Source organism: Sapajus apella, unplaced genomic scaffold, assembly GCF_009761245.1.
Source record: "Sapajus apella isolate SASKATOON/1434 unplaced genomic scaffold, GSC_monkey_1.0 scaffold23, whole genome shotgun sequence".
In the NCBI taxonomy this organism is placed as follows: domain Eukaryota; kingdom Metazoa; phylum Chordata; class Mammalia; order Primates; family Cebidae; genus Sapajus; species Sapajus apella.
In genome coordinates, this window is record NW_022436963.1 from 20,497,701 (window position 1) to 20,524,105 (window position 26,405).

The window sequence follows — 26,405 nt, forward strand, 5'->3', positions numbered from 1 at the left end:
AGTGGTTACTGAAAAAAAAATCTCTGCAGATTTACAGGTGAATCCCCTGAAGCCGATGACTGTTCTAATGGTGAACAGGGCAATTACTTTCAGGTTCCACTAGAGTGAGCTTACTCTCAATTCAACACAAGGCCAAGTACCAAGAGGGAACCTGCCTCCTCCGCAACTGGTCGTTGCTAAAGGTATGATTCCTGCTCCCAAAGGAACAGTATAAATAGCTGCAGCAGTGGACGTGGCAAGGTTTGCCACCTTCCATAGAGCCTATGTCAATTCTGGGATACCACACTTCTGTCAGGCTCAAATACAATTGGGTGTTAGAGTTTGAGAAAACCTTGTTTCTTGGGCATTGCTATAGTTTGTAGCCGCTCCAAAATTCAGGTGTTGCCAATGTCTGTAGTATTAATAGCAGGGCCTTTAGGAGTTGATTAAGCCTTGAAGGCTGCTCTCTCCTTAATGGGATTAAAGCCCTTACAAAATAGGCTTCATGCAGCATCTGGCAAGCTTGCCTTTTTGCCTTTTGCTATGTGAGGATACAGCAAGATGGCCCTTACCAAATTGAGTGCCAGTCTCTTGATCTTAGATGTCCCAGCCTTACACTGTGAAAAATAAATTTCTGCTCTTTGTAAATTACTGAGTTGCAGTTACTCTGTTGAAGCAGCACAAAATGGACTAAGACAGGCATCATATACAAAGGCCAAGTAGTTTCTCACCATTTCTTTGAAAGACACACACAGCTCACTTAGGACTGTAGTTCTTAAGCTGAGATCTCTTGCAGGTCTACTAATGATGTTAGAGAAGGTTGCAAACCCTTCCCCACGCAAATACAGGCAAAATGTGTTAATGAGAGTCTTTCTAGGAAGACTTTCTATAACTTCCTGGACCCAGATTTGTATTGGGTCCATGTCCCTAAAGTGGTTGAGAAAAAGGTCCCTAAAAAGATGAACACTTGACCTGCAGGACCAAAGACTGCAATGGACATGCTGCAATTACTTATTTGCGAACTTTTGCCCAGTGAAATCCAGACAAAGTGCAGAGTCAAGTGATCTCATGTGTCCAAATGATGGCAGGCTGATGGGATATCCAGACACTGCCAAGATGCAGAGAGATCCAAATGTGGGCTAATGAATAACTGGTTCCTATTTATATTATTGTGAACATTACGGGCTCTGAAAAAAGATTACCCCCATTCATCATTTGTACACTCAATCTTCTGATGGTGTCTAAATATTTCTGTGACACCACTGTCATCATTTGCCATATTTGGGATAGTTGTATAATAGCATTATTAAACTAAAGTGACTGCCACTTATTAGGTACTTCAGTGTCAGATGCTAGCTCTAACCTCCTCAATAACATTAAAATGTAGTTTTATTTCTAAATTGATAATAGTGATGTTTCAGTACATATCATCTATAGTGATTAGATCAAGGTAATTAGTATATTCATCATTTCAAATAGTTATTATTTCTTTGTGTTAGGAACATTCATATCCTCCTATTTGAAACTATATATTATTGCTAACTACAGTCACCCGGTAGTGCTATAGAACACTAGAACTTATTTCACCTGTCTCACAATAATTTTGCATCCTTTAACAAATACTACAGGCTAGGAAGCATGGGGGAAGGAGAGATAGGGAGAGATTTGTTAAAAGGTAGTTTTTATATATTTTATTTTATTTTTAGAGACAGGGTCTTGCTCTGTCACCCAGGCTGGGGTGCAGCAGCACAATCTTGTAGCTCACTGCAGCCTCGAACTCCTGGGCTCGAGTGATCTTCCTGCTTCAACCTCCCAAGTAGCTGGGACTACAGAAGCACACCACCATAACTGCTGAATTTTAAAAATTTTTGTAGAGATAGGATCTTGCTATGTTGCCCAGGCTGGTGGTGACCTCCGGGCCTCAAGTGATCTTCCTGTCTCAACATCCAAAGTGCTGGAATTGAAGGTATGAGCCACTGTGTTAGGTTGAAAGTTAGTTTTAGTTACCCCCATTAAAAGCCCAGAGGGGATCACTCAGTTTGTAAATGACAAAGTAGGATTTACATGCAAAGGTTCATGCTAACACTCCACTCTTGACACTTCCTCTCTTTGTCTGTTTCGTGTGGATAGAGCCTATCAAAAACAGAACCTTTAATAGTGGGCTTCTGAATGCTTTAGGGTCACTGTTTGTCTTAGTTGCCATTATTCAATTCCTCCTGGATATACCTCTGTCAATTTTATCCCTTGACCTAAAAATCATATTAATTAAACTCTACTGCTTACAGCCATTTCGTCTTAATAGTTTCTTTTTCTTTTTTTTTGAGACAGAGTCTCATTCTGATGCCCAGGCTGCAGTGCAGTGGTGCGATCCTGCTTCAACCTCTGCCTGCAAACTGCAACCTCCACTTCCTGGGTTCAAGTGATTCTCTTGCCTCAGCCTCCCAAGTAGCTGGAATTACAGGCATGCACCACCACATCCAGCTAATTTTTGTATTTTTGGTAGAGATGGGGTTTCACCACATTGGCCAGGCTGGTCTTGAACTCCTGGCCTCAAGTGATCCGCCCGCCTTGGCCTCCCAAAGTGCTGTGATTACAGGCGTGAGCCATCATGCCCAGCCTGTCTTAACAGTTTCGATACTCCCCAAGAGTGAACAGCAAATGAACTGAAAGTTCAGCTTGTAAGAGCTACAAAGAGTCACTGGAGAGTTCTATTTATATTCCCAAACCAGTCATGGCCTCATAAATATAGTGGCTGCATCTTATTCACCTCTGCAAGCACAAGCCTGACATATTGCTGGTGCAGTACATACCCAGGGAATAGGTGTTGACTTTTAAAGAATTTGGAATCCAAGGGGGCAGTGTCAAATTCCAATCTAAGAGTTGCATCCATTTCCACAGATCCTGATTTCTTCCTAGACAGCATCTCAATGTCTGACTCCAGTTAACAGCATCAATAATTTCTCCATTTCCAACCTTGCCTTACTCAGTTTGTCCCGATCCAGATACTGTCAGTGGCTGTACAGGCATCTGGGTCATTGTAGTCTGTGCCCTGAATTTCTTTCTATGTGAAAAGGAAAATATCAGTGGAAAGGAAGAAAGATGGGAGAGAGAAAGGAGAGAAGGAAGGAGGAAAGGAAGGAAAAGAGGGAGACAGATGGAGGTAAACAGAATGACAGACAGAGCTGTAATATATCTGGATAATAGGGAAATAACTACCAATAATTAAGAGTGACAGAGCATTTCTAAGCTAAAAAATAGCCTCAGCATTAGTCTAATCCCTTCACTCATCAATGTGGATTCTGAGGAGTGAATAGGAATGACCACACAGCTTGTCAGTAAAGGGCAGAGTTAGACTCGGAGTCCAGTTCTCTCTCTCTTGTCTACTGGGCTTTTCAGCCACACCATACTGTTGTACAGGATAAAGATTCTCCTTTATAGAAGAAAAGCTTCTGGACCACTTTCCCTCCAGACTAGAAAACCTGAATCTAGAAACATCTAATAGACATGATAGTACAAAAGTGTGATCTTGAAAGAATAAGTACCACCTCTGTAGAATTGTTCATTTCAGCTTACAAGGAAAGAAGAAAAGAAAACCAAAGGAGAAAATAAACCAATACAAGACAACAAGAGTGTGCATACAATTACAGCCCCATCTACAAAAGCTTCCTTTAAGGAAAAAAAAAAAAAACAAAACATCTGAAGTAAACAGGGAATATGCCCAATACCTTCCTTTTCTTAGATTGCTGTTACTGGCATTAAAAAATTGTTTGCTCAACCTTGCCAAGTCACATAAACATATATTAATATATAGTTTACTGTACTCAGGTTTACTTTTTCAGTTTAGGAAAAAGTTGCATTTAAAAATTTTTGTAGGTTTCCAACATTAAGCAAGAAAAATATCTTAATAATTGGAACTTCACAGAATCTACCTCAGGGACAAAAGTAATTCTCATACTTGAATTACGATCCTGAGACAGGCCTCGTCTGAGGGCTCACTAGTATTTTCAGATTGCCACAATATTTTTGAAACAAAGAGAAAATGTCTCAGTATGGTTTCACCTAGCACTATAGCTTTTTGTGATAAGAGACAAGACTGGTAGTTCTTTTCCTGGGGTCTTTTTTGTACCTGTGCACAGGCTTCTGCTAGCAGTTAGAAGCCATGCAGAACAGAAAGCAGACTCTCATTTGGATGCAGCTCCACCTTTCTATTCCAAGATGCATGCACCCATGAGAAGAAACTCAGGCTGCATGAAGTGTAGAGATATTGGAAGTTAGGCAGAAACATCCTCTGGCCCCCAAATGGCAAAGGTTGGACAGAGCATAGATTCGGGACTCAGGAGATTGAGAATGCATATTGTGCCCTGCCTCTAATGGGACTGGAAATCTTAGAAAAAGTCTTCCTCTTCTCTGGATTTTAATCTCTCAGTAACAGTATGAGGAGATGGAACAAAGTGACTTACAAGGTTTCTTCTGGTTTAAATGTTCCATGGCATAAATATATCTAACAATTCTGCTCAGCCAATGATATGTGTCCACCACCCATCCCACTGCCTCCTGATAGTCACTAGGCACTCTCTCCATGGGTGACACAGAGTAACTGTCTGTAGGAACCTCCATTCTAGTAGTAACAACTTCCCTGCATACTCCAAATGTGGGACCAAACACAGAGGAACACACAGAATATGCTCTGGAGTGGAACTTGGTATGTCTGGGAATATTTTAGACCCGCTGCTAAGAGCTGTAGTTTCTGACCCTTGAAAGAGCTACATAACAAGACAGTCTTGCTTCTCAGGAGGCTCTATACCCGAATTTTAAGAACAGGATCATTTATAGTGAGACCTTAGATCACCATAATGCCACTCCGTGAATCCAGGTCACAGGACGGCATTTGGATAAAATTATATTCCTTTCCACTCCTTCAGACATTCGATATCTTTAGATAGGACTGATTTACAGACAATGGACTCATTTCTAAGGCTACGCTATTATGTTATTTTATGGCAAAAGGGTACTATTCTAGTTCCTATTGTGATATATTTACTTTGACGTTTCTCTTCTCTACCCAATCCTACCCACTTCCTCTACAGACTTCCTTCTATCCCCAAGAGTTTTTGCAGTCTACTGGATGAGATAATTTCCTTTGTTTTTTACCCAGATTTTCCTCCCCTCCACCATCAACATCTACCTATCAGGGAAGAAAAATGGCCACATAGAGTTGGACTTAATGAGTTTACCATAACCACATTACAAGGCAGGAAAGAAGAAAAGCTTCCCTTTAATAAGGATGTAGGACTTCCTCTGACAAATCATAAAAGTTTTATTAATTGGTAGCTGTCCCCAAAAATGGCATTTCTGAGGTTTCTATCTTGAGCTGCTGAATTGTGATCACATAGAATCCTCACCACAAACTAGACTGGAGGAAAAAAATTCAATTTTCCTTCTTCTGTCTCCAGGCAAAACGGGGACCCGCATCAAAGGATCCTTTCAGAGGGGCTGCTAATGAGCTCAGGACACCACAGGATCTTTGTTGCCAACTGTTTACAAAAATAGGGAAGGCCCCAAACACATCTTGCTGACGAAACGATGAACAATTATAAATCAAAAAGCATTTTTGTGCTGTTTACTGACACGGTTCCTTGCCCTCTCTCTGCCTTTTCTACATCTGTAAGGAAACTCGTCTTTAAAACTAAAAAAAAAAAAAAAAGAAGGAGAAGAAAGGAGAACGAGTGGTGGGAGCAGAGGAAAGGTGATGAGGTGGAATTATGTACTTTGTAATTGCCAAAGTTCTAAAGCAAGATAAGAAATCAGACTTTCATGACCTTCAAGGGGCAAAGATAGCATTAAAACAATGACAGGAAAACCCTCCAGACGATGGGCGTCTTTAAAGACCATCTTCACTTTGGTATCAAACGGAGCACATCCAACTCTGTTTTGGAAAAAGTAATTCCTTCACAAGAGTGAAGATAAACATTTCTTGTAATTTTGTTTTCTGGAAGTTGGGTTCTGCAATATTAGTTCTTCGATTAGTCCACCCCCAGTACAATATTAAAATCTGACCAAGATTTCTCTAAGAAACGCCAGTCAAAGCTGAAGAAGCACCGTTACATAGCCTGCAGCTGGAAGATTATAAAAGAAATCATTCTTACCTCCGAACCCTCATGACCTCGCCTCATTTAAAGGAACTGCAGAGAATGTGTAAGACAAAAGACACACGTATTAAGCGCTTGTGGTGTGTGTGTGTGTGTGCGCGCATGTGTGTGTGTGCGCGCTTCTGTGCGCGCACTTGCGGTTTCTCCAACTACAAGCCAGTGGAAGTAGGAACCTAAAAATCCCCAACGCCTTCCGCTGCCATATAATCTCAAGGAAATGACCATACTGTTTTTTGCTTTGATTAGAAACAAAAGCCTTTCAACATGAGTCACAGGAGCAATGGGAAAATAAAAACAAAACAAAAAAAAGTCTGCTATTTCTTTTGGCTACTCAAAGGCTTTCTTTATTACACATTTAAAACATAAGATGAAAGGTCATCTATTATTTTCTAAACTTCATTGATAATGCACGCTCTGGGTTGGGTAATTATTCAGAGATAGGGGATGCCATGTATGAATCTAAACTTCAATTTTGGCTCTTTCGTTTTGTGCATGTTCTGAATGAGGCTGGGAATTTAATGAATATAAATAAAAATAATATTTAACTCAACTTTGCTACTCACAGCCAGTTGATGTCAACAGCTATTCCACTCAGAAAGAAATCACAAAACAGCCTTAGTAAAATCAATCAGCATCAAAGATGCCAGCCACAACAGAAAATCTTGGCAGAATGATGTGGACTCAGAAAAGACTCATTTCACTATTTGCATTTAATGAAATCATTACTATTGACGTCACTTGGTGAATAGGAAATAATTAAAATATATTATGCTTGGAGGTGAAGCAAAGAGAAAAACAGAACACAGGAAAAATAATAAACTTTTTTTTTTTTAAAAGAATGATTAAGTAAAAGCTTGTGACAGGATATCATGCTTCTCCCACCTGAAAAAAGAACAGTCTGGAATTTTGCTCAAGAGTATGGTATGGTTAAGAACATGAGTTCTAGAGTCAGAGAAACCTGGTATTTTGTAGCTGTATATACCCTTGGGAAAGTTACTTAGTTTTGCTGAGAATTGGTTCTCTCCTTTGTAAAATGGAGATAAAAATCCTGATCTCCTTCAGGAGTGCTGGGGGAATTAAAAGAGATAGTTCATGCAAAGCTTAAATAATCTGCCTGGGAGATACCACAGGTACCTAAACATAGGGTGGGGTACCTTCCTTTCCCCCTACAAAATGCTAATCCCTCAGAAATGAGGGAGAGGCTTTATCTTCAAATTATTCCAAAAACTCTAATTACTATGACCAGCATACACTATCTGGGGAAGACATGGCATCCTGTAACAACTTCAGTCAATGCCAAGTTTGGATGCAAATAGAAGTCACTTGATGATATCAGTAGAAAAGGTGGGAAAAAATTTAATACAGATTTAGTAATTATTTGTGAGCATGTGACCTCCCACTTGGAGGGGTTGGATGTTAGAAAACAAGCTACTTAAACATTATTTCATATAATATATATATATATATACTTATAGGATAAATGGAAAAAGGAAAAAAATGCTGCACAATGATATTCCCAGAAAAGCATCATATATGGAGATTTGAAAAGTTCTATATAGCTTAAACAACTTGGGCAGAAGTGGAGATGCTATGCTGTGACACAAGGATGATTCAAAGAGGACTTCTCTTTCAGTGCCGGCACACAGATGCATGTGAAGAAGTTGAATAAAATTATTCTATCAAGAGGGAAAGCACAAGGAAGAAATAACACCAATTATTAATCTGCATAACAAGTGTTCTGCAATATTAGAAATTTACTCCTAATATTTCCATTTACTTCTAATATTAGGAGTAAATTTTCTAATATTTCATATACATTCTGAAAATTTTATATAGGTTGACCCAAAACATTTGTTCCTAGTCTTCTTGTTGGGAAAGTGGGGAATTATTGTATTATTTTATTTGCGAGAATCTTCTATTTGTTAATATATAAACAGTAAAAACTCAGTATACGGTACCTTTTCTTACTGGGCTGGAGAGTCAACTGAGAGAACTAGGGGGACATTTCTAATTGTACGGTAAAAATGTTTTCACTGTTAAAGGACAATCAGAATTTTGATAGCCAGCTTCAGCAGCAAGGTGGGCTAGATTAGGCAAGGCTTAAACCAGGAGGCCAGGGCAGCTTGCAGGCCAGGTGAAGGCTGACAGACCAAATTCATTGGGGAGGCAGGGCAAGGTCAGGTTATGGCATGAGAACACATAGAGATTGGAGTCTATCAGGAATATTAAAATTAAGAAACGGGATCCCTGCTTTTCTATGATGACACCATTCAAATAACTGGAGGTGGAGGGGGGAAACACATACTCCCATGTAAAGAGGATTAGCATGTGATTCAAGACTGGCCAATAAAATCACTCTACCCCCATGTGATGGTTAATACTGAGTGTCAACTTGATTGGATTGAAGGATGACAAGTATTGATCCTAGGTGTGTCTCTGAGGGTATTGCCAAAGGAGATTAACATTTAAGTCTGTGGGTTGGGAAAGGCAGACCCACTTTTGATCTGGGTGGGCACCATCTAATCAGCTGCCAGCATGGCTAGTATATAAAGCAGGCAGAAAAATGTGAAAAGGCAAGACTGGCCTAACCTCCCAGCCTACATCTTTCTCCTGTGCTGGATGCTTCCTACCCTTGAACATCAGACTCCAAGTTCTTCAGTATTGGGTCTCAGACTGTCTGTCCTTGCTTCTCAGCTTGCAGGTGGCCTGTTGTGGGACCTCGTGATCATGTGCATTATGCTTAATAACTCATACACACACACACACACACACACACACACACACACACACACATACACACACACACGCAACTAAAAAGCTTCTGCAATTTTTTTTTTGCCACTCAAAGGCTTTATTACACATTAAAAAAAAATATATATATATATCCTATTAGCTCTGTCCCTCTAGAGAACCCTTACTAACACACCCCATACCCAATAGTTATAGGGAACAGAGAGGTATCTCTGTTTTCATTTGTTCTGGAGTTACAAAGCTGCTGGCATTAAAGTCTGGGGCTACCAGGAAACTTCATGTCAGACAGAAGAGCTGGAGAGACAGACTCCAATGCCACTGTCTGAATTACTAAATGCCACTGAACCTGAAGTCATTCCCTGGCCTTTTCAGTTACTGAGTCTATAATTTCTATTTCTGCTCAAGGTAGTTCTAATTTTTAAACAAAACTTTACTTGCAAACAAGAAGATCCTCTTTAATATGGCAGTTTGTGTGAGAAAGGATAATTGGAATCTGACACCATTAGCCTACTGACCAACACCGTTCAAGAATGTGGGTGCTTATAAACACAGGATTGGGGAGTTTGGCAGGGCTCTAGGTGTAAAGATGGGAAAAGGGCATAGGTGCCAGATATTCAGTCTTGAGGAAATGGATAATTCCTGCAGTAGTAGGGTATCGGACAGGAGTTTTGTAATCAGTAAATCAGAAGTGGTCCCAGGTAACTGGCATTCGAAGGCCAGAACACGACAGTGGCAAAGCTGGTGCTATATCACTCTGAAGCCGCTGTTCTTCCAAATGCCTTCTGCCGTGCAGCCAGACACAAGGTAGGGTTTAACATAGGATCCAGGAATGTAGACTTGGGGAGCCCTTTTTAGGAGTCCCATTGAAAACCAAACTATATCCTGGAATAGGTCCAAATGAAATATGAGCTTATATGTGAAGCTGTACCTATAAAATACAAATTGTGACACAGTTGGATGATCACCTAACTGGTGAGCTTGTACATATGTATTGGCGACTTTGTGGAGGCTTTTATTGAGTGTGAGAGTAGAACAAGGCAAATATGTCCACCAATTTAAGGAAAAATATGTGGAATCAGGATCCTGATTTTTGAGTCTTTAGGAGAAGCTTTGTGTTTTATCATAAAACTATCATTTTCATCACAGAACATTTCACATACTAAATGAATGCCAGACACACTATAAAATTGCAACACCGGCAATGTATTGCGGTATTCAAAAACTCTGACAGCTGGGCATAGCACTGAACCATTTGTCATAAAGTAAGAGGACAAACTTTAAGACCAGCTCATCTCCTCCTAAATTTAGTGAGGTTTGCATTAGAGAAAAAAATATTTCCTCATATCTCCTCATCCTTCTCTAATTCAGCCTCTAGAAACAATTCGGTTCAGTTCAAATATTTTTTGAGCATCAAATACATGCAGAGGCCTTACAAGGAAGTCAAAGGTGAAAACAGTAACTTTCGACAAATTACAGCCTAGACCTGGCATCTCTCAAAAAAAGAAGAGTATCACTTTGTTTGTCACCGCATAGTCAACTCCACAGGTGAGGAATTACACAATCCTTTCACACACATGCTGGTTTTGGTTCTTAATCTTTTATCAATCTGTATGTCAGAGCTCCTCGGATGCCTGGTGATTTTTCTTAAATTCGCATTCATTGCCGTAATTATTTTTTTGAATGTCTATCAGGTATTGGACATCAGAGCTGGATGTGTGGCCTGTGTAGGCCCACAAGATTCAACCCTCAGAACAGCCTCATGCTTGGTTTAGTATTCTGCTGTCTCACAATTCTTAATCATTTTTGAACAAGGAATCCCACATTTTCATTTTGCATTGTGCTATAGTTTGAATCTCCCCATGAAAACTCATGTTAAAATTTAATTGCCATTTTCACAGTATTAAGAGGTGGGACTGGCCAGATCAAAGTGGCATATGCCTGTAATCCCAGCACTTTGGGAAGCTAACAAGGACAGATAGCTTGAGTTCAGGAGTTCAAGACCAGCCTGGGCAATATGGTAAAACTCCATCTCTATAAAAAACACAAAAATTAGCCACGTGTGGTGGCATGAGCCTACAGTCCCAGCTACTCAGGAGGCTGAGGTAGGAGAATCACTTGAGCCTGGGAGGTTAAGGCTGCAGTGAGTCAAGATTGTGTCACTGCACAACAGCCTGGGTGAAACAGTGAGACCTTGCCTCAGAAACAAACAAACAAATAAAAAAAGAAGTGGACCTTTAAGACATGATAATGAGTTAATTTATTTTCATGGGAGTAGATCAGTTATCATGGAGGTGGGCTTCTAATAAAAGATAAGTTCAGCCGCATTTTTCCTCTTTCTTCCTATGAACCTGTGTGCCCTTCTGCCTTCTACCATAGGATGATCCTGCCAGATTCCAGTGCCATGTTCTTAGACTTCCCAGCCTGCAGAACCATGAGCCAACTAAATCTGTTTTCTTTGTAAATTTCCCAGTCTGTGGTATTTGGTTATAGACACAGAAAAGACATGTACAGTCCTGTAAATTATGTAGCTGGTTCTGCTGGACAGGGTGCTAGATGGTGGGGGCACAGTGGTGAACAGGAGAGGTATTCAGAGGAGAGTATGAAACAAAAAATAATTTAATTCATAAATTAGATAATTTCAGATAAGAGTAAGACTTAAAAGGAAAATAAAGCAGGAAGACATGATAAAGAGGGATGGAGAACGCTGTTTGGGGACAGTGAGTGAGATCCTGGATTAAGACTGGTGGTCAGGAAACAGCCAGCCACGGGAATATTTGGGTTCAGGACCATTTCTGCCTTGTTCAGGGCTATAACACGTGGCACCTGGAAAGTTCTCAACGAATACTTTGAATGAATAGAACTTCTGTTTAAAAAGGAAAAGTACCAAATACAGAAAATTAATTCATAATGTAATACAAACTGGGACTGAACGATAAGGAACATTTAAGTTTATTTAAGGTCTCCTTCAGGATCACATGTTTTAGCAGCTGGATGGGGTGCGCCATGTCCAGGAAAAACAACCCTGTTGGAAAAGTTCATTACTCATGTTCCTCTCTAGGCAGAAAAAGAGGGAAACTTTTGTGCTAGGTGAATTTTCTTGCTTTCTTAACCGTAAATGGAAAAACAGAGATGAAAAGAGGTGGGGAGAGAAGCAGGCATAGTAAGAGTTTCCTTTCTGTCTGTTTCATAGGATGGAGGCCATGACTTTTGACTTGGTTTTACCATAAGGCATGTGCAGTTTTTTAGGCAATCGACATAAACTTTGTAAAATTGAGTCTCATCTCTGTGTTTGGAAAAATGAAAGAGGTCTTCAAAGTTCATTCTTGAAATCCATTTTGGAAATGGGAAACTGAGGCACTGAGATGTCCAGTAGCAAAAGTCTCCCCAGTTGGGGGTAGAATAACAGGATTTGAACCCAGGGCCTATGCTGTTATACATGGCCTTTTCATTTGGCCATTGCAGACAAGGTGGAATGCATCCACGGGTTAACACTCAGGCATTCTGTTACATTTCCTTCCTGTCTTTCTGCAGGACCTGGCATTTTGTGTTGTTTCCCCCTTTCTCTCTCCCTTTGTATTCCCTTAAAACCAAAACAAAAAAAGTTTTTATAATGGAAAAGTTCAAGTACACACAAAACGTCAAAAACCAGTGTAATAACCACCTCCCATGTTTCCACCTAGTTTTAAGTCATTTGTATTCTCACCAACTTTCTGTCCTCCTGTAGGTATTAATTTGAAGCAAAACCAAGACTTAAGTAATTTTATCTGTAAATAATTCAATATAAAAGATAAGAATCCTTTTTAAAATATAACCTTAAATACTTTAAAAAGTTAACAATAATTCCTTTATATCATCAGATATCTATTTAGTCTTCAAATTTCCAGTTATCTGATTAATGTCTTTTTTCCCCAAGTTTGTTTGAATCAAAATGGAAAAAAGGTCTATATTTTGTAATTGGTTCATATCTTCCTTAGGTCTCTGTTAATCTACAGGTCCCTGTTCCATCCATCTCTTTTTCCCTCCTGTCTCTCTCATTGGAATTCATATGTTGGATAAACTAGGCTGTTTATCCTGTAAATTCTCCTACCACCCAGGTTTTCCTGATTGCATTCCCTGGTGTCACTTAAGATGTTCCTCTCTTTACTATGGTTCCTGCAGGTTGGTTAAGTCTCAAGGCTCAATCCGATTTCAGTTAGATCTTTTTTGGCAATACTGTCTCGCAGGTCCCCACTAGTTTTTTTTTTTTTTTTTTTTTTTTTTTTTTTTTTTTTATAACATTAGCAGCTGTTAATGCTCAAAAGCTGTATCATTTAATTAATTAGGGGTTGTGGTACAATGGCTTTCTAATTCTATTATCCCTTACTAGCTAGAATATTTGTATAATGAGAGATTTTTTTTCCTGATCTATTAATCGGTTACCCAGTAGTATAATTCATACAGGAAAGGCAGGGAAAATGTTTGATCCTTTATCTTTATTTGCCAGTTTCCAAAATAATGAGTTGGGTACTTTCATGGAACGTCAAAATGTATTTTGTCATTATGAGCATATGCTCTTAAATATAATTTATGTGTTTTAATGCATTAAAGTTATTTTTTAAATTTTCTTTACTGATATTCAGATTGTCCCATTTTGGTCAGTGGGAGGCTCTTCAAGCCAGTTCCCAAGTCCTTGTGACATTATTTTAGTGGTCTTTGTCAACTTCCTTGCTACCTGTGATAAAAAGATGCTCATCTTGTGCATTTACTACTCAAAACCTGGGCAGCATCGATTACTGCTTTTTGTTTCATTAGAAAATTACACTATAATTTATACATAATAAAAATACATATTTTTCGGTATAAGAGCCACGTCATCCACATCCCCACCAAGATATAAAACATTTCCAGAAAGTTACCTCTGCCAGTCTTTCCTTACCTCCCATAAACAGCCACTATTCAGATTTCCATCACAATTGATTAGTTTTTCCTGTTGTAGAACTTTATACAAACGGAATTATAGAGTATGTATTTTTTAATGCCTGGTTTCTTTTACTGAGCAAAATGTTTTTAATATTCATTCATGGTGTTGCATATATTAGCCATTCATTCATTTTTTAAAAAATCACTGAGTAGTACCATTGCATGAATATAGTATAGTTTATTTATCTCTTCTCTTGTTAATAAAAATCTGAACTGTTTTCAGTTTGGGGGAAGCTATGAATATTCTTTTACAAGCTGTGTGTGTGTATGTGTGTGTGTGTGTGTGTGTACGTGTGTGCGTGTATCTGCACATGCACATGTTTTCATTTCTCTTGAATAAATGCGCATGAGGGGAGCTAATAGATCATAGGATGAATGTATGTTTAATTGCCAAACAATTTCCTAAAAGGTCATACCATTTTACATGCCCAATGATGAGAGGTCCGGTTATCCCACATCTTTGCCAAAATATGGTATTATAGGTCTTCTTAATTTTAGTTATTTTAGTGACTGTGAAGTAGTAGAAGCATCTGTGTTTAAGTAACTTAATTTGCTTTTTTTTTTTTGCACAGGTATAGGTTTAGGTGATAATTGTAGATTAATAATAGCAAGCACTTATATAGTACTTAATATGTGCCATACTCTGTTCCTGTTTATTATAAGTATAAACTCCACAATACCTTTGTAGTGGGGACTATTATTTATTATTTCCATTTTACAGATGAGAAAACTGAGGCACAGAGAGGTTTATTAACTTACATGAAATCACACCCATAAAGTAGTAGATGAAGGCCTACACAGTTTGGCTTCAAAGTATAAAGTAGCAGATGAAGGCCTACACAGTTTGGCTTCAAAGTATAAAGTAGCAGATGAAGGCCTACACAGTTTGGCTTCAAAGTTCAGGCTCTTGACTTGTATGCTTTTCTGCGTCTCATGAGTGTTAATTGGAATCCCTTCCTGTTCCCTAACATTTTGCTGATACTGGTAAAAATTTCTGTTGAACACAACTATCATATTAATTTAAAAGTCCTATGCTTTTTAATATAAAGAACTCTGAATTTTAAATAATCTCCTACTTTTGCCTATCTTATTCTAAACTTAAATATTTTTCCTTATATCAGTACGTCTCCAATTTTTATTACATTTTTCCTAAAAAGTTTCATATTTTGAATACTTTTGTTGTTATTATTGGATCACTCTTCTATGAGTCCTGAGCTTCAAGTCCTGAGCTTATATTGTATCAGAATGCTTTTTACAGTAAAAAAAATAAACAAAAAGTGAAAATAAATAATATGGATGTATATTCTCAGTATCTCCAGGTAGGGCAGTGCGAAGGTTGGTGAGGTCAGCAGATTAGCAATACCATCTAAGTCCCAGGCTTCTTCCATTTTCCCACCCAGGACATTCCTTCACGGTGGCAATATAGCAGCCATTCTTGAAGCTCTCACATCTCCACACCCAAAAAAGGATCACTCCTTTTTACAATGCTTTTTTTTTTTTAAACAGAGACAGGGTCTTGCCTTGTTGCCTGGGCTGGCCTTGAACTCCTGAGCTCAGGTGATACTCCCATCTTGGCCTCCCAAAGTGCTGGGATCATAGGCATGAGCCTTCGTACCTGGCCTCCATGCCCATTTTTGAGTAGACAGCTTTTTAAGAAGTGGATCCACATTGACCAGAGCCAGGTCCTGTGTTTACCCTAATCCAATTCCTGGCAGAGGAATAAGGTCATCATGACTAGCTTCAACCACAGCTTCAAAACCAGTGTACTGAGGCAACAGGTGTACTGAGCTACTCGTCTTTTCAGCCCTGGAGGCAGCCAGAGACCCTTCGGTGATCACCTCCAGCCTGAGCAGCCTCTTCCATTTCTGAGTGCCACACAAACACTATCATTTTCTGTATATTCTATGACATGAAAGAAAGTAGGGAAGCACTGGCTTAGAGACCAATCAGTATTTCCCCAAGTTATATAGGCAAGGGGGTGATATTGATCCCTGAACCAAAATCAGCCCTCTCAGGATGAAAGAAGCAAAGAATGGCTGTTTTAATCAGGCTTAGAAAATAAACATGAAACAGGAGAACCACAGGGAGCAAAGTGACAATTGATGTCACGCAACTGTCTTGTCTGTGCCACCCACCTCAGTTGCTGCCTTGATGATTCTGACTTCCAAACGTCCTGTCTTTCTAGCTCAAACTCAGAAGACAGAGGACAAGCTGGCCCCTTGGTGGCCACAGCAGGAAGCATGCGCTGGGACCTGCCGTTTTGCCATCTGCCTGGTGGGCACTTCCAGAAGGGAGATTGGGTGCTAACAGTATGCCAGTGGTGAGTGGGCAGCTAAAAAAAATGACAAAAGCCTTCATTGGGAAACTTCCTGCAGTAATTCCAGTTTGTCTCTGAGTCAGGCTGGCTCTGGTTACTCTATAAACAAACAAAATCTGTGGGTTAATCCATCTTCACCCTCAGGGCACTATCTCCAGAACAACCATGGCATTAATGGTATCAGCAGTTTCAATCATCTCCTGAGTAATCAGTTCTGGTGCCTCCCCAAATGAGACAAATGACCGTTTCATGGTCGCTCGTGGCTATGAAATCTCATCAAGACAATTCAACTCTGGTTAAATTATATTTAAGTTAATAAATATGAATTTAGACTGCCAAAGAAACTCAAAAACCCCTAGGCGCCTAAGACAAAAAAGAAAAAAATAAATGGTGCATCATTCTGTTCTCCTGCCCCAAGCTTTCTCACTTGTTTTTTAAAAAAATAAATGAAGGCCTTGGTGATTCCTTCTCAGTTTATCTAAATGAAGTTTAGGCCATTTACAGAAGAGATAAAACAAAATTGCTGAAATTCACTAAACAGTAAAGGAAGAAACCACAGTATGAAACCAAATAGTATAGTGATTATAAAAAGCAATAACTATTCTCAGCCATTTCTAAAGCTTAAGATTTTAGTGCATAACAGAGAAGCCATGTGAACATCTATCTTTATGACACTTGGGTTTTAACCAGCAATGCTCTATATAAACCTATTTTAACTATACAAGGAAATTCCATATCACTCTGAGATGAGAAATAGTCTTGAAAAGACTAAAACTTGCTCTCAAGTCTGGCTCTGAAATTGCTCTCAAACCAATTTATATTGTGACAAAATACAATATATGTTTCACCCAATGTTACAAGGCAAGAACAACTCCAGCGTTCCAAGCATTATGACCCTTAAGAAAGTTATGGAAATTGGACATCTCTACTAATAAATGAAGTAAAATAAAAAGATAGAAAACAGATATCCATTTTGGCCAGCAGACTGGTATAAATCAAAGTTGTTAGCTAGAGTGTGGACAAGAAAAATACTTATTCACTTGGTAGCAGCATAAATTGGTACAACCTTTTTTTTGAGATGGAGTCTTGCTCTGTTGCCCAGCCTGGAGTGCAGTGGAGCAATCTCGACTCACTGCAACCTCTACCTCCCAAGTTCAAGCAATTCCCCTGCCTCAGCTTCCGGAATAGCTGAGATTGCAGGTGCATGCCACTGCGCCTGGCTAATTTTTGTATTTTTAGTAGATACTGAAAATACCAGTCTGGCCATGTTGGCTAGACTGGTCTTGAACTCCTGACTTCAAGTGATTCAGCTGCCTTGACCTCCCAAAGTGCAGTGATGACAGGTATAAGCCACCATGCTCAGCCAGTACAACCCTTATAGAAAACCAAATTCCTTCCAAATTCCAGCAATATCACTTCAAGGTGTTCATTTCACAGAAATTCTCCCACAAATGTTTTATTTATAAGAATGGTTACTGTAGCACTGTCTTAGTAAAGATTGGAAACAGGTCAAGCCTGTAATCCCAGCACTTTGAGAGGCTGATGGGGAGCAGATCGTTTGAAGCCAGGTATTCAAGGTCAGTCTGTCCAACATGGAAAAACCCCATCTCTACTAAAAATGCAAAAAAAAAATTAGCTGGGCATGGTGGCCCAGGCTTGTAATCCCAGCTACTTGGGAGGCTGAGAAATGAGAATTGTTTGAACCCAGGAAGCGGAGGTTGCAGTGAGCCTAGATTGTACCACTGCACTCCAGCCTGGGCAACAGAGCAAGACTTTGTCTAAAAAAAAAAAAAAAAAATTGGGAACAACTTAACGTCCATCAATTGGAGACTGGTGAAATTAATTATAGTTCATTCACACCATTTAATACACAACACTTATGAAAAATAATGACATACATCAGTATGTAAGACATGTAAGTAAATAAATAGATTTCAAAATAAATTATATAGGATGATCTCACCTCTGTAAAAATTTATGTTATAATAATATGATATGTATGTCAAATATATGTTTAGAAAATATCTGGTGAATATATATCACTGTTAATAACCAGTAAAGAACTTTCATGTTCTAAGCTATGCATATCACTAACAATTAAACTTATTGACATATGTTGCGTTAATAAAAACTATAGTTCTTAAAAGAGCGCAAATATGACTTTTTCTTCAATCATACTCACATCAATAATAATTAATAATCTTTTTTTTTTAGATAGTCTCACTCTATTACCCAGGCTGGACTGCAGTGGCATGATCACAGCTCACTGCAGCCTCAACCTCCTGGGCTCAAGAGATCCTCCCACCTCAGCCTCTTCAGTAGCTAGAAATACAGGTATGTGCCATTATGCCTGATTGATTTGTATTTTTTGTAGAGATGAAATTTTGCCATGTTGCCCAGGCTTATGGTGCACTCCTGGACTCAAGTGAACTGCCCATCTCAACCTCCCAAAGTGTTGGGTTTACAGGTATGAGCCACCATGCCTGTGAATATTCATTTTTAAATGGACATACTAGACAAACACTTGGAGACACTACTACCTGCTGGCACTGTGTGAATGGACACAAGACTGAATTAAAAAGATCCGATTCTCCAGAAATGGTTTACACAAGATCCTGGATCGAATGTTTTGAAAAGGACATTTTATAAAATTGTAAAAATATTATAGATATTCTTGCATAAAATATTTGATCTTAGAATAATATAAAGTAAGAGAAGCAGAAACTTCTCCCTCATCCACTTACACTTCCCAGAGGTAAAAATTATTTATGAATAATTTGGGTGATACATGTCCAGCCCCATCCCTCCTTATACCTGAACACATACATATATTGCTTGCATATATCCATAACAATACACATACATACATAGATATATACACATACACATATCCCATATATTCTTCTGTACTTTGTTTTTGTTTTTACCCCAAAAATATATCACTGACAATTATCTGGGCCAATTTCAACTCCATTTTTTCTCTTGATCTCAGAGAATTCCATAGTACTGAGGTACCATCATTTAATTAACTATTCTGTTTATTCTGCTTTGCTATTTCAAATAACGATGCAATGAAAATCCTTGCACATACAACACTACATGAGAATATCCTTTGGAGGATTTTCTGAAATGGAAATTCTTGGTCAAAGAGAACAAATATCTTACATTCTAACTGGTAACACTACACTGTCCTATAAAAAGGTTGTAACAATTTATCAGATCAATTATAATTTAACACTTCTGCTTTAAAATATTCATTTCCTCTCATTCTTATTTTAGATAATTTCACCTATATGACATGTATCAGTAGGTAAAACATGTTATATTACCATTTCTGGGATGCTTTTCCTTATCTCTCTTTTTTTTTTTTCTTTTTGCCTACTTTAGTGGCCAGGGCCTTTTTCTAAACTATAATTTGTTGAGTTCTTGTCATGTTCTAGGAATCAGTTTAAGCAGTCACACAGCACTCTCCCATTTAACTGTGACAACATCATGAGATATCATGTTCCCATTTTATAGATGAGGAAACTGAGGCTCAAAGAGGCTGAGAAACATGCTCTGAGTCACTCAGCCAGTAAGGGACATGGGCCAGCATTGGAACTCATACCACCTGACTCCAATATCCTTAGCTCCCACAGGATATGTGCAAATCACATAAAGGAAACAGATAAAGCTGTTCATCCCATTACAACATCCATTAGAACAGACTGATGCCATTAGACAGCAGTAAATAATGAATGCAGCTGGTGTGGATGACGAAGGCAGTGTGGTTTCCCAGGCCACTTCCTCTGTCTTTTTTCTCACACATCCCTCAATCCTGTGCCTACCCGCCTTGTTCTTCTTGGACAGGCACTTTGCATACTTCTTGGACAAATGCAATCGCCACATTTTGAATATGTCTCACTCTTCTGCCTTCCACTTTATACTCAGTCTTCCCCAGTGAGGTAGCCCATGGCATAATCCCACTGCACAGATGAGCCAGCCAAGCCAATGACACAGGACCTTCAGCACATAACTCCCTGGAGTGCAGTGGTACAATCACGGCTTACTGCAACCTCAACCTTATGGGTTCAAGCAATCTTCCTGCCTCAGCCTCTTGAGTAGCTGGAACTACAGGTCACACACAACCATGCCTGGCTAATTTTTTTGGTATTTTTTGTAGAGATGAAGTTTAACCATGTTGCCCAAGCTGGTCTTGAACTCTTGGGCTCAAGCAATTCTCCCGCCTCAGCCTCCCAAAGTGCTGGGATTACAGGCATGAGCCACTGAGTCCAGGTTGTTTTCTTCTTTTTAATCAAAGGAAACAGATGAATTCGTTTATCAAATTTTCATTTGCTAAACTTCATCAAAATTGATAGTAATTTTCTAAATAATGCACCTATTATGGAGTCTAACCATATTATTTGTACTGATCTGCTATTTCGGAGTCATACTATAACTTTAGAAGCAATGATGAAGGTTGGTGGAAAAAAAGCGAAAGCTATCTTTAGTGAAATGTTGGCTCATGGTTTACTTTCTTGAAAAACTTCAGATACACAGTCCTATATATAATAAATACATACATGTATTTGTATATTTTTCATTGCCATACATACACACATATTTATTTCTTTATATATTTAAGCATGACCTATTTAGCTCAGAGAAAAAAACGCAGAAAAAAATGACCAGTAGAAACAAGGGTAGAAAGAACATAATTAATTTACTTAAAACACAATGTACAGGTAAAGGTGTGGTGATTTTTTGCTATTTTTATAACTTAATTTAGTACACGAGCCTGAAAAAAATTAAATGGATGCAACCCTGCGCTGGATAAAGGAAACTGTTCAGATTCTGGCACTAAAATCTCAAAAAAAAAAAAAGATTTTTGAAACTCAGAGTTGGTTTCTGAAATTTATTGAAGGAAAAACACATTCATTAAAAAAAAAAATCTCATTCCCAAAAAGAATTTGAGGGCAAAATCTTATGAGCTCAGCAGGAACTATATCTGGCATCAATACTTAGAAAGTTTAAAATATAAAAATCCTAAGGAAGAAAGAGCTTCATAAATTTAAGTATGATTTGACAATTAAGATTCTTTATATCCCGACCAAAATTGTTTCTAACTTAAACACTGAATTAATTTAAAAATTGATAGTAGCCTACTTATTAACTGAAAATGTACTTTCTCCTGGGAAACATTTGGGAAATACCTGGTATAACTTTCTTCTTTAGCGATGACGATGGCAGATTCTATCATTATTTGATGGTGCCAATTAGACGAGCTCTTATAACTTAAGAGTCAAATTCTCTCTATATTGTCTGTGCTTGCAGAATTTTGAAAAGCTTGAACACAGCTAAAGGGTTGGGGACAGCACGCTTTTAATTAAACACTAATAAAGGCCAGAAAAAAATTTTGCTTTTATTTTTGATATTTTTGCTCCTAAGACTCCAGGCCAGTCCAATCAGGAGGGCCATTCCTCCTTTAACTCCAATGGATGGGAATGACCTGAGACAGGGTCATAATGATTAAAAAACGTACATAGAAATGCCAAAAAAAGAAAGCAAATGATCTGAAATGTCTGTCAGGAAAAACAGGGGACCTTCCAGAGCCCAACCACAGGGCTGGGTACAGGAAATAGCGATTGCTTGACAGTCAGAGCTGACAAGCACTGCAGAAACTGCCAAGTTCCCTGCCCTGGGCTGGGCATGGGTGGGTGTTTGCAGCTGGCAGTACACACAAGCTGGTGTCCTTGAGGGAGCCCATTGGCATCGGGGAAATAACCGACTGCTATCTAAAGCAATGCTTTTCTAATGAAATGATCATTAGAGAAGCCAAAGGAATGTATTCTCAGTCAGCTTACACTGGCTTGGGGCTAATTTCAATAATGAAAAAGAATGAACCCACACATACAAATGTATTTCAACATGTATGGCTTTTTCCCCACATGAGGTTTCTAAAGCTTCATGGAATGCAAACACTGCCTTTGGGCAGAGTTCTGCTAATGCTGCTTCCTCCTCCTCCAAATGCTTGATGTCTTCCCATACCACATGCTGCCTCTACGCTTGCCCAGGTCCCCATCTTCTAAAGCTGGAGATCTGAAACGGCCTCCTGACTGCTCTTACCCTTTTAAGTCATTCTCCCCAAAGTCACTGGGGCAAGCTTCTTAAAGTGTAAAGCAGATTCATTTATTAATTTAATCAACAAGTATTTCTGAAGCACATATTAGTGCTGGTGCTGTTCCAGGCACTGAGGATTCTAACAGTGAAGTCCCTTGCATGCCTTCAGCTGTTAATAACATTTTGGCAGGGGAGATGAGCATATCAACAAATATATTCGTAAAGTCAGGTGGTGATAAGAGTTACAGTGAAAAATAAAGCAGGCTACGACATGGTTGGGAGTTACCTCCCTGGTTGGGGTAATATTTGAAGAGAGGCCTACAGGGAGTGATGGGGAATGTGTCATGTAGACCCCTCAGGAATGAGATTCCAGGCAGAGAACATTCTGCGGACTATGGCCCTGAGGCTGGAATGTGCTTGGCAGGTTTGAGGGACAGCAAGGAGGTCAGTGTTGCTAGAGAAGAGTTAGGGAGAGAAAGGGTGATGGGAGTTAAGACCAGAGGTTGAGTATGTTTGCTGCAACTGGGGTGGGAGTTGGGAGGAGCCTAGGTAGAAAGAATACCGATCACACAGGCACATAGGGCATTGTAGAGATGGTAATGTCGGTTTGTTTCTCAGAGTTGGGAAGTCATTGAAGGGATCTGAACAGAAAGATGACATGATCTGACTTACTTCGAACAAAATCACTCTGGAGGCTAGGTGAGAACAGACTGTAGGGCCGGGTGGCATTTGCAGAGAGGCCAGTTAGGAAGCTATTGCAACAAAGCAGCTAAGCAATGAGGGTGGCTTGGCCCCAGGGTGATGGTGGTGAAGAAGACAGTAAGTGGATATATAGTTTGAAGGTAGAGCCAGAGGGATTTGCTGATGGGTTACAAGTAAAATGTGAGTGTTGAAAAGCAGCCAAGGTTTTCATTTCAGCACCCAGAAGAGTGGAGTTGCCATTGACTGACAAATAGCCAACTAGAAAGAAGCTCTGAGAGGGCAAATCTTTTTGTTAGCTTATTGCTGTAACCCAATGCCTCAACTAGGCCTAGAATGTAATAGGCCCTCAGTAAATATTTGTTGAAATGAATGCACAAGTTATCCCTACATTTGAAACACCTTCAATAGCTTCCCACCATACTTACAGAAGACTCTAGAACATCAGGGCACCATGTGATCTAATCTCTGCTGCCTCGCCAAATGCACTTCTGATGCCCTTAACATTTCTTTCTTTTTTTTTTTTTAATTTATTTTATTTTATTTTTTTAAAGACGGGGTTTCACCATGTTGGTCAGGCTGGTCTTGAACTCCCGACCTCAGGTGATCCGCCCGCCTTGGCCTCCAAAGTGCTTGGATTACAGGCGTGAGCCACCATGCCCGGCCAACATTTCTTGCAACACTTTGGCCACTCCACTCTGCCCTCCATTCCTGCAACATCCTAAACTCTTTCCTGCCTCAGTGTCTTTGTATCTGCTATTACCTCCACTTGGAATGCTGTTCTCCTTGGTCAGCACATGCCAAGTTCCTTCTCATGCTTTGTGTCTTGACATTAATAAATTCTTTGGAAAGAAGCCTTTTGTCATATTTCTCCCCTTCCTGCTTCATCCCCAATGGACTTTGAGCTTCATAAGGGCAGAGCCTACTGCTGTCTGTTATGCTGTTGTATCCAAAGTGCCCAGAAAAGTGCCTGGAAGGTAATAAATATTGCTCAATCAAAAGTGTTTTAATAAACAATGAGGCCAGGTACGATGGCTCATGCCTGTAGTCCCAGCACTTTGGGAGGCCAAGGCTGGGGGATCACCTGAGGTTAGGAGTTTGAGACCAGGCTGGCCAACATGGAGAAAGCCTACCTCTACTAAAAATACAAAAATTAGCCGGGCATAGTGGCATATGCCTGTAATCTTAGTTACTTGGGAGGTTGAGGCTGGAGAATCGTCAGAACCCAGGATACAGAGACTGCAGTGAGCTGAGATCGTGCCACTGTACTCCAGCCTGGGAGACAGAGCAAGACTTTGTCTCAAAAAAAAAAAAAAAAATAGAGCCGAGCAAGGTGGCTCACGCCTGTAATCCTAGCACTTTGGGAGACTGAGGTGGGCGGATCACAAGATCAAGAGATTGAGACCATCCTGATCAACATGGTGAAACCCCATCTCTACTAAAAATACAAAAAATCAGCTGGGCATGGTGGCAAGCGCCTATAGTCCTAGCTACTTGGGAGGCTGAGGCAGGAGAATCACTTGAACCCGGGAGGTGAAGATTGTAGTGAGCCCAGATCACACCATTGCACTCTGCCTGGTGACAGAGTGAGACTCTGTCTCAAAAATAAATAAATAAATATAAAAATAAAAAATAATGAATAATGATATCTGATAGAATGGTAGTTTAAATGATGGTATCTAGTGCATATCATGTGCCACTCTTTTTAAGCATTATTTATGTGTGTATATGTGTGTACATACCTATGCATATACATACACAAACATTCATTTATTTTTCACAATTACCCTAGGAGGCAGGTATAATATTAATATTTCTATTTTTAAAATGAGGCACAGACATGGAGTATCTTGCCCAAGGTTACACACGTAACGGGTAGCCAAGCTGGGATTCGAATTTAGGCAGTGTGGTTCTAGTGTTTGCACACTTAAACCCCTAAGATTTGCAAGGACTCCCTTGTGCTGATGTGAACTAGGGATAACTGGGGTGAGGGTAGGAGAAAGAACTCTCAGCCAGGTGTTTGTGGATACTTGCATGTTTGCAATTAGAAATTAACAACTTCTCTAAGACTTTGTCTTTTTTTGAAGTGGAAAGGCTACTTAAAGAAATAGACCAGGCAGTCTTATCAACCCTTTTTACTTTTGTTTAGATGAGTTCATCAAATCCAGCTATGGTTACAGAGTTTGATAGAGGGAGAAATTAGAGACTAGGAGAATCTTAGACAGAAATGTAGGTAAACGTAGAAAAGAAAGAGGCTGACTTTAGGTAAGTGGCAAACTAGGTTCATCTCATTCAGTGACTCAAGTGGATGAGATTAGGATTTAGACACATCTGAGCTCCAATCTTTGCTCATGAACAAGTTAATTAACAACTGTGAACAATTTCTGCCTTTGCCAAATAGGTTTAATTATACCTACTTAACATCATTAGAATAATTTTTTAAAAATGGTAAATATTAAGTGCTCAGCACTGTGTCTGACATATAGAGAAATGTTTATCAAATAAAAATAACTAACCAGACATGGTGACTCACGCCTGTAATCCCAGTACTTTGAGAGGTTGAGGTGGGAGGATTGCTTGACAGCAGGAGTTCAAGACCAGCCTGGGCAACAGCAAGATTCTGTCTCCATTAAAAACAAAAATTGCTGGGTGTGGGGGTGCGTGCCTGTAGTCATAGCTACTTTAGAGGCTAAGGTGGGAGGATCACCTGAACCCAGAAGTATAAGACTGCAGTGAGCTAAGATTGCACCAATGCACTCCAGCCTGAGACACAAAACAAGAACCTGTCTCAATCAACCAACCAATCAATCAATCAATCAATAAATGCTTAAGATGAGCCAGGCACCCTAGTGAGAGCTTCATTTACATAATCTTGTTTTGTCCCCTCAACAACCCTGGGAGGTAGGCACTGTTATTTTCCCATCTTATAGAAGATAAAATGAAGCACCAAGAAGTCAAGTAACTTGTCCATGTCACACACCTATTAAGTAGGGTGTTTAGGCTTAAATCCTGGTCAGAGTTTGCACTCTAGCATGATAACTTTTGGTTTAGAATCAAGTTTTTGCAAGGCGTCCAAATTTTTACATTTGAAGAGCTGCTATTTCTCCATCGATGCTGTCTTTAACCTTTATGCAAACTTAAAAAATCTTATCTTTTTGTAGGTAAACAAACAGGCTTAGAAAGGGTAAGGAGCTTGGTTCAAGGTCATATAGCCGATAAGTGATGGAGATTTGATTTTTATCCCAGGTCCAGCTGACTCTAGCCCATTCAATTTCCTTATTTTATCAAGGACTTTTTCTCTCTTAGGTAATAAGCATCTAATCAAATTTTAATAAGACAAACTAATCCCTGTAAAAATATTTGCTGGCTACACTACCCAAGGGTAGCATGATGCTTATAATAACCAGGTGTTCTTAGCAGTTGCAAATCTCAGGGTCAGATCAGAGGACAGC

The 26,405-nt window shown here is 39.4% G+C and overlaps 1 protein-coding gene across 5 annotated transcripts in view; it reads right to left on the reverse strand.

Moving 5' to 3' along the window:
* The window catches only part of FRMD4B (FERM domain containing 4B), a 364,030-nt gene that overhangs the window by 165,639 nt on the left and 171,986 nt on the right, over positions 1-26,405 (reverse strand). The window contains exon 1 of one of the 5 annotated variants that reach the window (XM_032290456.1): positions 6,126-6,920. The exons of the other annotated variants lie outside the window; for them this stretch is intronic. Within the exon in view, the coding sequence (XP_032146347.1) occupies positions 6,126-6,152 (27 nt within the window). The 5' untranslated portion in view covers positions 6,153-6,920. Of the gene's footprint in view, positions 1-6,125; positions 6,921-26,405 lie in introns of those variants that run through there. 5 annotated transcript variants of the gene reach the window in all.